General features: G+C 41.5%; 1 protein-coding gene across 1 annotated transcript in view; it reads right to left on the bottom strand.

The window, feature by feature from the left end:
• TMEFF1 (transmembrane protein with EGF like and two follistatin like domains 1) overlaps positions 1-16,612 on the bottom strand; it is a 140,775-nt gene that overhangs the window by 74,921 nt on the left and 49,242 nt on the right. Inside the window, exons 2-3 of the mRNA XM_058175238.1 lie at positions 10,125-10,234; positions 880-1,009 (exon numbers count right to left, since the gene is read on the bottom strand). Coding sequence (XP_058031221.1) covers positions 880-1,009; positions 10,125-10,234 — 240 coding nt within the window. The remainder of the gene's footprint in view (positions 1-879; positions 1,010-10,124; positions 10,235-16,612) is intronic.

Raw genomic sequence — 16,612 nt, 5'->3', positions numbered from 1 at the left:
TATTCTATACATACAAATTCCTCTAGATTAATCTCCAGTCAGGTCAATAAATGGAACACATTTAACTTTCTCGCTCTCTCTCTATGTTTTTTCTCTATAAATAATTCCATAATGAAGATATTTTTTTGCATGACCATAAATACTGTAGAGTACTGTAAGTATTGTTTACCATATTGTCAAAACCCACTACTGAATACACTGAATATTTAACATCCTGAACATTTATATACTCCTACAAATATCATAAATTGCACATCTAACTATTACAGATAGCACAGATATAAAAAGTACCACTGTGATAAATAAAATATTGAAACAGCAAACAAGACCAAAAAATGAATAAAATGAGCTGTACTTTGCATTAAATTTAATGCATGTCTATTAATATTCCAAGCACCTCTTCTGCATAAAACTTAAATGCAGTTCAGTTTTCTCTTATCCCATAATTTAGATTAGGGTTGTTTTAGCAATTTTAACAATGTATCAAATGTTAAATAGCTATAAATTAATAATAGGAGCTTTGCCACTTTTCTGTTTCAAAGAACAGCAATCAAATCCCTGTTGCTCTTTGAAATTCCCACAAATTTCAAAATGAAAAGTTGTATCTATTAAAGAGTACATATTTTGGATATCTAAATTGTAAAATCTTTAAACCTCTAAAATTTTAACTGATGAACCCTCAAAAACTAAAGAAAAACCCACTGCGTATTTTCTTCCAAACTCATTTCGGCCACACTGGAGCAGGTTTCATTGCCTCAACCACTGGAACATTATAACTAAATCCAAAACTTTCAGATACTGACATAGGCAACTGAAGGAGAAAGGCATAAGGCAGGCAACTAATGAAATGTACATTATGACATCATGACACAAACTCACCTGAGTAACATGACCCTCTAGCAACCACTGTTATATCTTTTTGATGCTTGCAAGCAGCTCTTCTGAGAAAGCATTCATTTTGATAGGTGTCTCCATTTGAACCACAAACAGGAATATAATTTGTATGACACTGGAAAGAGAGAGAGAGAGAGAAGGAAGGAAGGAAGGAAGGAAGGAAGGAAGGAAGGAAGGAAGGAAGGAAGGAAGGAAGGAAGGAAGGAAGGAAGATTTATGTTAATCCATGCATAGATACAACCTAAAATAATTCTGCAGTGGAAATTCACAAGACTTAAAATGTCTACTTGAAAAGAAGACAATATGAATTTAAGACACTCCAAAAGAAGAGGTAAGATCAGGGCAGGGAGGGTAAGGGAGAGAGGTAATTAGAATTAATTACTAATAAAATTATTAGCCTATAAAATAAGATAAATTTACAAAATTATTTGATTAGCATATACCACGCATTCTTCCTCATCTACTCAAGTCATTTACATATAAGTATACAAAAAACACACAGATTCATTCCCTTCCATCTTTCCAACAGAAACAGCCAAAAATAATAACACTGATCCAAAAAAAATAAAACTGAGAAATATTTGCACTAAGAAGAGATGTGTAGGAAAGAAAGCTTATTCCTGAGTTTTCAGCAGCTTCTGTTATAATATGGGAATGAAAAAGTTTTCTCCCAATTCCTAGAATTACTTGGTGGGAAAACAGCATTCTTGTCAAACATGGTATCTGGAAATTACACACCAATTAACCCAACAAACAAGCCAGGGCATTTGTTAGAATAATTTTTTAAAAGACTTTAAGATAAAACACAAACACACAGGCACAGGCACAGGCACACATAGAAAGCATTCCTAAATGGTTTATTTGTCAGTTAATAAATTATGTCACAGGTTTCTTCACTAAAAGGAATGTATTCAAACCCTACCATTATGAATTTGTGCTTTTTGCCTTTGTGATATAACATAGCATTGAAAGAGAACTTCAATGAAAAAAATGATTTTTGAAAATTATTCTTCAGCAGATGTCTGCTGGATTTTGAAAATAAAAAAGGCAGTTTTGCAAAGATGCCATCATATGATTGTCTATGATATCATGTTGTTGTTAGTTGCGAAGTCATATCCGACCCATGGCAACCCCATGGACAATGTTCCTCCAGGCCTTCCTGTCCTCTACCATCCTCTGGAGTCCATTTAAGCTCACCCCTATTGCTTCAGTGACTCCATCCAGCTACCTCATTCTCTGTCGTCCCGTTCTTCTTTTGCCCTCTATCTTGCCCAGCATTAGGCTCTTCTCCAGTCAGTCCTTCCTTCTCACTAGTCCTTCCCTCTCCAGTGAGTCCTTCCTTCTCATTGGCTAAAGTATTTGAGTTTCATCTTCAGGATCTGGCCTAAAGAGCAGTCAGGGTTGATCTCCTCTAGTACTGACCGGTTTGATCGCCTTGCAGTCCAAGGGACTCGCAGGACTCTTCTCCAGCACCATAGATCAATTCTTTGGCGCTCAGCCTTTCTTACAGTCCAATTTTCACAACCATACATTGCAACTGGGAAAGCCATAGCCTTGACCATACACACTTTTGTTGGCAGAGTGATGTCTCTGCTTTTTATGCTGTCTAGATTTGCCAAAGCTTTCCTGCCCATCTTTTAATTTCTTGGCTGCAGTCCCCATCTGCGGTGATCTTGGAGCCCAGAAAAATAAAATCTGTCACTACCTTTATTTCTTCCCCATCTATTTGCTAGGAATTGAGAGGGCCAGATGACATGATCTTAGTTTTCTTAATATTGAGTTTCAAGCCAACTTTTGCACTCTCCTTCTTCACCAGCATCAAGAAGCTCTTTTGTTCCTCTTCACTGTCTGCCATTAGAGTGGTATCATCTGCATATCTGAGGTTATTGATATTTCTCCCAGCAATCTTAATTCCAACTTTTGATTCATCTAACCCTGCCTTTCTCATTATGTGTTTTGCATATATGTTAAATAGGCAGGGTGACAGTATATAGCCTTGCTGTTTAGTTTAGTTTAGTTTAGTTTAATTAGATTTTTATACCGCCCTTCTCCCGAAGGACTCAGGGCAGTTCACAGCCAAAATAAAATAATAACAATATACAGATAAAAAGAAATTAAAAAAATTATTATATAGTTGGCCAATTCTAAAACAATTATAACAGTTAAAACCTCTTAAAATTTGTATCAAAAATTAAAATTCAAACCCTTAAAATATCAAGATATAAAATTCCTAAGCCAGTCCCGCGCGAGTAAACAAATACGTTTTCAGCTCGCAGCGAAAGGTCCGAAGGTCAGGCAGTTGTTGCAAACTAGGGGGAAGTTCGTTCCAGAGGGTAGGGCCCCCCACAGAGAAGGACCTTCCCTTGGGGGCCGCCAGCCGACATTGCTTGGCGGACGGCACCCTGAGAAGTCCCTCTCTCTGTGAACGTACTGGTCGGTGGGAGGCGTGTGGTGGCAGGAGGCGGTCCCATAAGTACCCTGGCCCTAAGCCATGGAGCGCTTTAAAGGTAATAACCAGAACCTTAAAGTGCACCCGAAAGACCACAGGCAGCCAGTGCAGCCTGCGCAGGAGTGGTGTTACATGGGAGCCACGTGCGGCTCCCTCTATCACCCGCGCAGCTGCATTCTGAACTAACTGAAGCCTCTGGGTGCACTTCAAGGGGAGCCCCATGTAGAGAGCATTGCAATAATCCAAGCGAGAGGTAACAAGAGCGTGAGTGACCGTGCACAGGGCATCCTGGTCAAGGAAGGGGCGCAACTTTTTTTAAAATTTATTTACATTTATATCCCGCCCTTCTCTGAAGACTCAGGGCGGCTTACAATGTATAAGGCAATAGTCTCATTCTATTTGTATATTTACAAAGTCAACTTATTGCCCCCCCCACAATCTGGGTCCTCATTTTACCTACCTTATAAAGGATGGAAGGCTGAGTCAACCTTGGGCCGGGCTTGAACCTGCATTAATTGCAGGCTGCTGTGTTTTAATAACAGACTTCTTTACAGCCTGAGCTACCACGGCCCTGAGCTACCACGGCGAACCAGGCGAACCTGGTAAAAAGCTCTCCTGGAGACGGCCGTCACATGGTCTTCAAACAGCAGCCATCCATCCAGAACACCCAAGTTGCGCACCCTCTCCATTGGGGCCAATGATTCGCCCCCAACAGTCAGCTGACTGAACCGGGGTGCCAGCATCCACAGCCACTCCATCTTGGAGTGGTTGAGCTTGAGCCTGTTTCTCCCCATCCAGACCCGTATGGCTTCCAGGCACCGGGACAGCACTTCGATAGCTTTGTTGGGGTGGCCTGGGGTGGAAAAGTACAGCTGCGTATCATCAGCGTACAGTTGGTATCTCACCCCAAAACCACTGATGATCTCACCCAGCGGCTTCATATAGATGTTGAACAGGAGACGCAAGAGAATCGACCCCTGCGGCACCCCACAAGTGAGGCGCCTCACGGTCGATCTCTGCCCCCCTGTCAACACCGTCTGCAACCGGTCAGAGAGATAGGAGGAGAACCACCGATAAACGGTGCCTCCCACTCCCAAACTCCCTAACCGGTGCAGCAAGATACCATGGTCGATGGTATCAAAAGCCGCTGAGAGGTCTAATAGGACCAGGGCAGAGGAACAACCCCTGTCCCTGGCCCTCCAGAGATCATCCACCAACGCGACCAAAGCCGTCTCAGTACTGTAACCGGGCTGGAAGCCGGACTGGAATGGGTCTAGATAGACAGCTTCATCCAGGTATTGGGGTAAAAAAGTGAAGGTTGGAGACCGGACGGTAATTTCCCAAAACAGCTGGGTCCAGGGAAGGCTTCTTGAGGAGGGGTCTCACCACCGCCTCTTTCAAGGCGGCAGGGAAAACCCATTCCAACAAGGAAGCATTAATGATCCCCTGGAGCCCGCCTCGTGTCACCTCCTGTGTGGTCAGCACCAGCCAGGAGGGGCACGGGTCCAGTAAACATGTGGTGGTATTCAACCTCCCCAACAGCCTGTCCACGTCCTCGGGAGCCACAGGGTCAAACTCATCCCACACAATCTCCACAAGACGAGTCTCCGCCCTCTCACCAGGATCATCCCAATTTTGATCCAAACCATCTCGAAGCTGAGCGATTTTGTCGTATAGATAACCACTAAACTCCTCGGCGTATCCCTGCAAGGGGTCATCCTGCACCTCCTGATGAAGGAGAGAGCGGGTCACCCGAAACAGGGCGGCCGGGCGGTTATCTGCCGACGCAATGAGGGAGGAAACGTAAGAACGCCTCGCTTCCCTCAATGCCACTAGGTAGGTCTTAGAATAAGACCTAACTAGTGTCCGGTCAGCCTCGGAACGGCTGGATCTCCAAGTACTCTCTAGGCGTCTTCTCCGGCGTTTCATCTCTCTCAGCTCCTCGGAAAACCAAGGGGCTAGTTGAGATCTACGCCGGGTCAGAGGCCGCAAAGGCATGACACGGTCCAAAGCCCCAGCTGTGGTCTGTTCCCAAGCCGCGACTAGTTCTTCGGCAGTGCCGTGGGCAAGACCCTCAGGAAACGGCCCAAGGTCCGTCAGGAACCTCTCGGGGTCCATCAGGCGCCTGGGACGGAACCACCGTATTGGTCCCGTCTCCCTGCGGTGGTGGGTAGCGGTCCAAAAGTCCAAGCGAAGGAGAAAATGATCTGACCATGACAACGGCTCTGTTGCTAAATCTCCTAAATCCAGATCATTTAACCACTCTCCAGAGATATAAATCAAATCCAGTGTGCCTCCCCCAATGTGCGTGGGGCCATCAACTACTTGAGTCAGGTCCAAGGCCATCATGGAGGCCTGGAACTCCCGAGCCGCCGTCGACGCTAAGCCGGTCGATGGCAAGTTGAAATCCCCCATGACCATAAGTCTGGGGGTCTCAACCGCCAGTCCAGCAAGCATCTCCAACAGCTCGGGCAGGGCTGTAGTCACGCAGTAAGGAGCCAGGTACGTGATCAACAAGCCCATCTGACCCCTATGACCCCACCTCACATAGAGGGATTCACAACCGGCTATCTGAGGCACAGTGGACTCCCTCAGCTGTAGACTTTCCCTAATAACAACCGCCACCCCCCCACCCCTACCTTGGGCCCTCGGTTGATGGAATGCTCGGAAACCCAGAGGGCACAGCTCGACAAGGGGAACACCCCCTTCCGTGCCCAACCAGGTCTCCGTAATGCCCATAAGGTCCGCGGACTCCCCCTGAATAAGATCGCAGATCAGGGGAACTTTGTTAACCGCGGACCGTGCATTGCACAACATCAACCGGAGGCCCAAGCTCTGAGGGTCCTGACCACCCGGGGAATGGGTGAAGACTGAGGGGTCGGAGCACGTGATCACTTGAGCCGCGGTGTGGCTCAGGCTGTAAGAAGCCTGTTATTAAAACACAGCTGCCTGCAATTACTGCAGGTTCTAGTCCCACCAGGTCCAAGGTTGACTCAGCCTTCCTCCTTTATAAGGTAGGTAAAATGAGGACCCAGATTGTTGGGGGGGCAATAAGTTGACTTTGTAAATATACAAATAGAATGAGACTATTGCCTTACACACTGTAAGCCGCTCTGAGTCTTCGGAGAAGGGCGGGATATAAAGTAAATAATAATAATAATAATAAAAAACTTTTAAACAGCGAGCACGTGTTCCCAAAGATCGATACGGCCCCTCGCTTCCGCCATATCTGCCTCTCTCACTTACCGTACAGATAGCACAACCCTCTAAACCTGGAATGCACCCTTCTCCCCCGCCTTCGGACTAGATGAAGTAACGCCGCGAGCAGGCGCAGGGACTGGACCCCTCCCCTCCCCCCGCCCTGACGGGATTCTCCCCCAGCCCGTCTTATCCCTCCCCCCCTTAAAAAACCCCTCTTTAAAAATCTATCTAAAAACCCCCAAAGGTTCTTCTTGGACTCATGCCACCTCTCTGGGCCCCTCGATAGTACGGAGGGCCATTCCTGCGAGGCGGGGGAACCTCGCAGTCGTAAGAGTTCACTTGGCGAATATCTCATGGAGAAGAAAAAACGGCAGAAAGAGGGTCCATCCCATGCTGGACTCCTTTCCCAATTTTGAACCAATCAGTGGTTCCATGTCCAGTTCTCACTGTTGCTTCTTGACCCACATATAGGTTTCTCAAGAGACAAATAAGATAGTCTGGTACTTCCATTTCTTTAAGAACTTGCCACAATTTGTTGTGATCCACACAATCAAAGTCTTTAGCATAGTAAGTGAAGCAGAAGTAGATGCTTTTCTGGAACTTCTAGCTTTCTCCATGATCCAGCATATGTTGGCAATTTGATCTCTAGTTCCTCTGCCTCTTCGAAATCCTGCCTGTACTTTTGGTAGTTATCGATCCACATACTGCTGGAGCCTAGCTTGTAGGATTTTAAGCATAACCTTACTAGCATGTGAAATGAGTGAAATGGTGCAATAGTTAGAACATTCTTTGGCATTGCCTTTCTTTGGAATTGGAATGAAAAGTGACCTTTTCCAATCCTGCAGCCACTGTTGAGTTTTCCAAATTTGCTGGCAAATTGAGTGTACCACTTTTACTGCATCGTTTTTTAAGATTTTGAATAGCTCAGCTGGAATACTGTCTCCTCCACTAGCTTTGTTGTTGCTCAGATTTCCTAAGGCCCATTTGACTTCACATTCTAGGATGTCTGGCTCGAGGTCAGTGACCACCCCATCGTGGTTATCAGGGATGTTAAGCTCATTCTTGTATAGTTCTTCTGTGTAATTTTGCCACCTCTTAATTTATTCTACCTCTGTTAGTTCCCTGACATTTTGGTCCTTTATCATGCCCATCTTTGCATGAAACATTCCCTTCATATCTCCAATTTTCTTGAAGAGATCTCTGGTCCTCCCTATTCTATTGTTTTCTTCTATTTCTTTGCACTGTTCATTCAAGAAGGTATTCTTATCTCTTCTAGCTATTTTCTGGAATTCTGCATTCAATTGGGTGTATCTTTCTCTTTCTTTCCTCCTTGCCTTTCACTTCCCTTCTTTCCTCAGCTATTTGCAAAGCTTCCTCAGACAGCCATTTTGCTTTCTTGCATTTCTTTGTCTTTGGGATGGTTTTAGTTGCTACTTCTTGTTCAATGTTGCAAACCTCCATCCATAGTTCTTCAGGCACTCTGTCTATCAGATCTAATTCCTTAAATCTATTTGTCACCTCTACTGTATATTCATCAGGGATATGATTTAGTTCATACCTGAGTGGCCTAGTGCTTTTCCCTACTTTTGTCAATTTAAGCCTACATTTTGCAATGAGAAGCTCATGATCTGAGCCACAATCAGCTCCTGGTCTTATTTTTACTGACTGTATAGAGCTTCTCCATCATTGGTTGTAGAGCATATAGTCAATCTGATTTCTGTGTTGACCATCTGGTGACATCCATGTGTAGAGTTGTCTCTTGGTTGTTGGAAAAGAGTGTTTGCTATGACCATCATATTATCTTGACAGAATTCTATCAGCCTGTGTCCTGCATCATTTTGTACTCCAAGGCCAAACTTGCCTGTTATTCCGGTTATCTTTTGGCTTCCTACTTTAGCATTCCAATCCCCCATGATGATAAGGACATCATTTTTTGGTGTTAATTCTATAAGGTGCTGTAGGGATTTATAGAACTGATCAATTTCATCCTCTTCAGCACCAGTGGTTAGGGCACAGACTTGGATTACTCTGATATTGAATGGTTTGCCTTGGATTCGAACTGAGAACATTCTGTCATTTGAGAATTGTATCCCAGTATTGCTTTTCCTACTCTTTTATTGATTATGAAAGCTACCCCATTTCTTCTGAGGGATTCTTGTCTATGGTAGTATACCTGATGGTCATCTGAATTAAATGCACCATTCCTGTCCATTTTAGTTTGCTGATTCCTATGATGTCGATGTTCAGTCTTGTCATCTCTTGTTTGATCATGTCCAGCTTGCCTTGATTCATGGATCTTACATTCCAGGTTCCTATGGAGAAAAAATCTTTACAGCATCGGACTTTCCTTTCATCACCAGATTCATCCACAACTGTGCGTCCTTTCAGCTTTGGCCCAGTTGCTTCACTCTTTCTGGCGCTACAAGTACTAGCCCTCTGCTCTTCCCCAGTAGCATACTGGACATCTTCCAACCTGAGGGGCTCATCTTCCGGCGTCATATCTTTTTTCCTTTTGGTACTGTCCATGGAGTTTTCATGGCAAAGATATGGAGTGGGTTGCCATTTCCTTCTCCAGTGGATCATGATTTGTCAGAACTCTCTGCTATGACCTGTCCATCTTGGGTGGCCCTGCACGGCATAGCTCATAGCTTCATTGAGCTATGCAAGCCCCTTCACCACAAGGCAGTAATCCATGAAGGGGATGTCAACACACCTTATATCCTTGGCATATTTAACACATTTTAAAGAGTTAGGGTCTATAGCAATCTGCAACGTAAAGGATGATATGTAAATAAATCAATTTATATGTACTAATCTGAAGAAAGAGACAAGGTAAAGGGATCAATCTACAAACCAAAATGGAAGTCAATACTTAAAGATTCAAATTACAAGGCATGGATGTCTATAAAATTATGCAACAACATTCCCACAACATATTGCAATTACTGGTAGTTCTCATTTAATGACTGTTCATTCAGCGACCTTTTGAAATTACAAAGGTGCTGAATGGACATGACACATGTTCTACTTAATGACCAATGTGATTGCTTAACAACCACAATTAGGATTGGGGTCACTGAGCGAAATGACCATGTATCATCTCACTTAATGACCACTATGCTCAATGGCCAAAGATTCCAGGCTCAATTGTGGTTGTAAATCAAGGACTATCTGTTGTATCATCACAGTAAGAAAGAATATTCTTTCGTCACTTTGTATTTATATTAAGCTTCTAAAAATATACCATTTCTAATTTTTATCGTGCAAAATTAATTAAGACAATAAAAGTATATATTCCATATAAAAAGATAAGTTCACATTTAATCATAATTATAAAGAAAATGAAAAAAGGCCTAGCAAGTTCAGTTTCAAACAAAATAACCCCAAAAATGTTTGACCATAATGTTTGAAAGTCTTTCTCCTTGTCTCTTTGTCAAAAAATAAATGGATTCTAACTCAGTTCTAAAGAATATGCTATACCACATTATGTATTTCTAAGAATCAAATTCTCAGAGTGACATATTTATAATTATCTCAACAGGTCATTTTATGTGCATTCATAAATATGAAAAATCCTTACCTGTAATTGGCATACACATTTCCAACTCTCTCCCTCTTCCTTGCAAACACCCCCATATTTACATGATGATTCGTCACAAATTTTCTCATCCAATTCTTTAACATTTAACTCTGAAAAATAAAAAATTAAACATCTGATATATTGTGTATTTTCATAAATATGAACTAATTTTGCTGTACTGATTAAGGAGAAATACACGTAACAGAAATATGTATCATGAAGCACTGAAAGGTTTTTTTAAAACTTTAATAAAAAGCACCCAGGAAATTGCAATTTTGATCAATAAGAGTCTGTTGGGTAGTTATAGTGCTAAACTATCTCCCTGCTTTCCATTCTGCTGTTCATAATCAATAGATCATAACTTGCTTTTATTCAGGCCTACCAGAAGAACCCCTTGGAGACGAGTTGGCAGTTTAGAGGATTTAATTCTGGGCAGGGAAAAAAAACAGAGCAAAGATGCTAGGAAAGATATTAACGATCTCTTTTCTCTATGTATTTATGATGCTCCGAGTCAAGGCAAAGTTGTTTGCCCTTTAGAAAATAATTTCTGATCATATGTACCCTGCCCCTTCTCAGACTGCCAGCAAGATGTCTCAGCTGATGCTGTTCTTGGAACACCACAAATGTGAAGTAACAAGTTTTTCCATTTCAAGAAGGAGTTGGGAGGAAACCTAAAGTGAATGTCAACAAGCTGCTAACTATTGCAGTAAATGAGAACCAGAGATGTACATTGCAGCAGCTTATGTCAACTTGACATAACTTGTTAAGATCTGTGATTTATGCCCAATATATGTAATACAATATTAAAGATAACATGCAGTTGCCAATATATTTCCTTTTCCCTATTAAACCATGAACTGCAAAACTCTGGGATTCCTCAGAGAAAGATCAGTACTAATGAATGAGCCTCATAGAAGGCTATTTATCACTGCCTAGCTCCCACCCACCCAGTCTCAATTCAATTGCAATAGGTGTTCCACTGATTATACACTTAGCAGATACCCTATGGGAACTGAAATGTATTTCATCCTGAGCTGAAGGCATATGAATGAATGCTATTCCACACAAAACAATGTATTATGTGTGGAAAACTGTTGGTCAAATGTTAGTCAAGAACCATTTTCACTGTCATCTATTTTTCTGTGGGTTTTTTAAAAATGTGGTATGAAAGACCATTCTATCATGCAAATAAATCCTCTCTTACATATCCAAATGAGTTTCCTACCTCAGCAATATCTACAGCATTTTAAAACATTCTGCAATGCATACTGAAAATGTTCCTTGAAGGTAGACAGTTCAAAGCTGTGATCTTTACAAAGGCTTTTATTTGCAAATACTTGTAACATATATGCATATATTTGGTACCCTCAAAGTTAGTAGCTCATAGGATTATATTTTAAGTCACTTCAACTGTCAGAGTGTAACTGAAAATGTATGTATTTTTCACCATTTGTATACCACATTATCTGCCTTCCACTTGATCTTGAAATATAATTGCAAGAATCTGATGATGTTCTCTGTAGTGCTCTGGATCTTCCTAATTCTAAAGTAAGACCTAAAGAACACCAAGCAGAAGCACTACAGATATCTCTTATGAAGCATTACTGCTGGAAACAGCTGGAATGGCTATACTTCTAGTGAATTGGCTTTGGAGCAGGCTACTTCCAAAATCTCCTAAACTAATTTGAAATAAGTTTAAATTTACCTAGAGATTATGGTCGGTGAGGTTTTGTGGCCAACTTGGAATTACCAAAAAGATCCTAGGAGACTGTCAAAACTCAGGTAGATCACAATAGACCTCCTCGTCCTAGTGTCTAGCTCCAGTGGAAAACCAAAATGACTCAGTGAATTAAGGTTTGGGTTAGGAACGGTATGATGGTATTCAGGTAGATAATTTTTTGCTCTACGTGTATCTTGCCATTCTTGGAGATTGATACATTTTCTGTTCACAGTCATTAGCTTTCTCATATATTTTTTCATCCAGTTACACATCCTGATGTTAATCTCCTATCTTTTCTATCTAAGCTTCTAATTTTTCCTTTCCTACTTGTCTTCTGATTTTGCTCTCCAAAGGGGTATCTAGTTTATCTATCACACATTACCTATCACACTTCATTTCCTTTCACCTCCTATTCTCATCTGTTCCAATCGCCTGCTCCTCTCAATCCTCCATTAACGTATAGCTCATCTCAAATAACAAGGATAAGCCTGCATGCTTATTGCTGCTCTTAAAGTCAGACCTGAATAACTGCTTGCTAATGGGAGTCCAAGCATCTGTGAAGATGCTCCTTTGCATATTTAGGGGGCATATTTGAAAATGTGGAAAGAGAAATGTGGTGGAAAAACTCATCCAATAAGAGCCAACAATTGAAAATAAACAAAAATGATATTTCATTTTTCAAAAGACAACAAGTCACTGGTCTTTTGCATCCAAACAAGCCAAGACCAAGCACCCCAAAGTCATATAGGTCTATATAATGTTGATCAATCTTAGCATTAATACAATACATTAAAAGGAATCCCCAATAGAGAGATCTGCTTTAAAACTGATAAGGGAAAAAGAAAAATCAGGCATTCTTCATGGTTTATAAAATGTTATAAACATTCTTTGAAATGCAAGGTTAACAGCCTTGACATACTAAAAGTGTCAAGGTTTAAATTGTTCTTCTAACAAACTGACCATATACTTCACTGTGGAAGTGTATTGAGTTAAGAAGCAGAATTACACATTCTTACATGTAATCTAAAAGATTGAATCATGGCAACTGCACCAAAATCTATGAAACTGAGAGGTGTCGCTTCCCATCCAATTAGTTAGGCAGTGAGTTAAGAGAGTCGTTGGAATGTACCAACTCTTGCCATACCAACTTCAGGAGCTTCTCCCAAAATGTATTGTAATATGTCAATGAAGTCATATTGATTTATTTGGTACCCTTTGTTATCCTCAATCTGGATGATTGAGTCTTCATTGACATATTCTTCCATCTACTCTTTTTCTACTCAAGACAGAAATTCTATAGGTATTTAGTCACCAGCAACAAATCTGGTTTGAAAAATCTGGATTGATTTATTCTATGATCTATTTGTTTTAATGCCTATCCATGGCATTCTTATGAGTCTTTTCTTAACAATACCTGCACTATTACTGCATATTCTGATTTTTGTAGAGGCACCTTTTGTATGGAATCCTTTGAGGGAAGTCACCCCTCCTAGAAGAATGAAATAGTTTGAGAAATATTTAAAAAGACAGAATATTATATTTCCCCTAAAAGAGAAATAGAAATCTTTAGGGAGACAGAAACTCAGCCCCAGCTCCCTGCCCCCAGCAGATATTTGGTACCCATTAAGAAAGACTGGGCCATCCTATCTACAAGACAAAAGTCCTTCAACCTCAGGGTGATGGAATTAGCCCTCATTCAAGATCCAAACAATGAAAAAGCCATTAAGACACAATAGGAATTGCCCAATACCCTTTCAGAACACAAGCCTCTTCATTACATCATCACCCTCCAAGCTTCAACCAAACCTGGGAGCTCAAACAACCTCAGTTATGACCCCTGCATAACCTCATGAGAGTCTGACAACAGCCAATAGAATACACAGGAATAGGAATCTCAAGGGCGAGGTCCAAGAGAGTGTATAATCATCACTCTCCACTTCATGTGGTCAGCTGCCCAGGACCTCAAACCCATGTGTCCATCACTAAACCATCTTTCCAATCAGCCTCCATGTTTCCAGTGTCTTTCTCCGTGCTTGGAACTGAACCAGATGGATATTTCTTCCAACACCTTATTACAGTCAAATACAAGGGCTGGGAGCCAGATCTGGCCCACGGGGTACTTAGATCTGGCCTGCAGGGCTGCCCTGAAAACTGCAAAGGACTGGCCCATGGTGCCTCTGCCAATGAAAACAGAGCTTGGGAGTACCATGTGTGGCCCTCCCAAACTCTGTTTTTGCTGGCAGAGGGTTGCAAGAGGCCATCGCAGCCGAAAACAGAGCTCGGGAACCTGCTTTTGCTGGCAGAGTGCTCAGGTCACCATAGGCATTCCTGACACGAGTGACGTCGAGCTGGCCACGCCCCTGGTCACCCATCCACCCCCTCCCCAAGGTCAAACACAGCCCTGATGCGACCCTCAATGAAATTGAGTTTGACACCCCTGCCTTATTACAATGCCAATAGTTTTCCTGTGAGTTCAAGTCTGGCTTTAGGCATGAAAAACTGGCTGGGTGACAGTTACTCTCTCTCAACCCAACCCATCTCATGGCATTTTTCTTGTAGGGAAAACAGGAGGAGAGAAGTGCTGGATATGTGTGCCACCTTAGATTATTTATTTAAAAAAAGAATAAAGGCAGGAAATAAATACATACATACATACATACATACATACATACATACATACATACATACATACGCAAACAGCAACAATGGTTACATTGTTGGAAAACTGAAAGACTATGCTGTGAACACAGCATCCTGGAGAAGGACTGTATGCAATATTTTATTTGTATATAAATAAATGATTATAAGATATAATTTATTCAAGCTCAATTCACCATCTTCCACAAGCAGAAAACATTGCTAAACCTGGATCAGGTTAGAGTTGTGCGCCCAGGCTTAAGCAGATGAGTAGGGTCTGGAAGAAAAGGAGTCAATAGATAAAGGATTTAGATGGGTAAGAGAGGAGCCAGCAGTTCCCAGGACAGACACAGCCCTAATGTAAATATGTAACTGCTTGGCTTCAGGGCCACCAAATGATATGTGAAGTACCCATTAATTCAAAAGAGCAGGAGGAAAAAACTTTAACTTTAAACCCTTCAGGGGAAAACCAGCATTTTATATCTTTGCATTAGCAGCATCTGAAATAAAGACTGCAACTAGACAAACTGTATCTGAGAATTTTCACCAGTGGAACTGTGCTAAGCTGTTATCGGTCAAAAGATCTATGATTTACTCCTGAATCCTGACAGCAAGCTGAGCTGAAATACGCTGCTGGTTGTATTTGACTCACAAGCTGCCAGTTCCCCACCATCCGCCCAAACGGACAAAAACTAATTCAGATTTTCTTCATTCCCCTCTAAACATGGAATCATCCTCTCAGGTGAAAATGATCTCTCACAAACTACAACCCCAGAATTTTCTGGATGGAATCACAACAACCAAAATACTTAAGTTAGTAATAAACAAAATTTTCAATTGTTTCTTAATTTAGATTTAAGACCGTTCAATATAAGTCCCAAGTTATTTCTGCCAAAAAAAGTGCCTGATCATTCTACCACTTTATATATCCTCATCTGCTTTTCCTATTGAAGCCACCTATTCTAATTTTTTGCTGTACATCAACACAGAATTTCCATTGCCTGAATCACCTTCTCAGATCATCTACTCTGGCCTTCTGTATATCCAGCCAAATTAATTCTTGCTAAATGGGGACTAAAAGACAAATTGATAGAGAAAGACGAAGAAGATTAGCTTAACTTCAGACCACTATTTCTCTTGTTATTATTGCATCCAATAAGCAATTGTCATGTAGGTGTGATTGCTAGTAGTACTGGATAATGACTGTTAACGGTAAGGATTGATTTTTCAAAGAAAACATCAAGGGGGAAAATGTTAGTGGGAAAATTAATTTGATTTGGGGGTGTGTGTGATTTTTCCCCCCAACTACTTTAAGTAATCCCACAGAAAGACAAATGAAAATATACAGCGTGCTGAAAAATACAATTCTCTAACTCTGTGGATGGAGAGGGAATTTCTGCAGGAGACAACCAAAGGCAGAAGGATGTGATTTATTTTCTCCCTTCTCTTCCAACATAATGGTAACTTCTCTGTAAATCTAGGTAAGGAAAAATTTGTAGAAAGAAGTTTCAGGGGGAAAAAATGGTGTATATGCCCATCCTCATAATAGGTAATATCAGCTCTGCATTTCTATGTATTATTCAATAACACATCATAAATAATTCTTATTTTTAAACTTTAACATAATAACAGAGTTGGAAGGGACCTTGGAGGTCTTCTAGTCCAACCCCCTGCTTAGGCAGGAAACTCTACACCATTTCAGACAAATGGCTATCCAACATTTTCTTAAAAATTTCCAGTGTTGGAGCATTCACAACTTCTGCAGGCAAGTTGTTCCACTTATTGATTGTTCTAACTGTCAGGAAATTTCTCCATAGTTCTAAGTTGCTTCTCTCCTTGATTAGTTTCCACCCATTGCTTCTTGTTCTACCCTCAGGTGCTTTGGAGAATAGTTTGACTCCCTCTTCTTTGTGGCAACCCCTGAGATATTGGAACACTGCTATCATGTCTCCCCTAGTCCTTCTTTTCATTAAACTAGACATACCCAGTTCCTGCAACCGTTCTTCATATGTTTTAGCCTCCAGTCCCCTAATCATCTTTGTTGCTCTTCTCTGCACTCTTTCTAGAGTCTCAACATCTTTTTTACATTGTGGCGACCAAAACTGAATGCAATATTCCAAGTGTGGCCTTA

The sequence above is a fragment of the Ahaetulla prasina genome, chromosome 3 (assembly GCF_028640845.1).
Source record: "Ahaetulla prasina isolate Xishuangbanna chromosome 3, ASM2864084v1, whole genome shotgun sequence".
NCBI lineage: Eukaryota > Metazoa > Chordata > Lepidosauria > Squamata > Colubridae > Ahaetulla > Ahaetulla prasina.
Note: the sequence above shows the minus strand (reverse complement) of the source record. Positions and strands in the feature narration are given on the sequence as shown.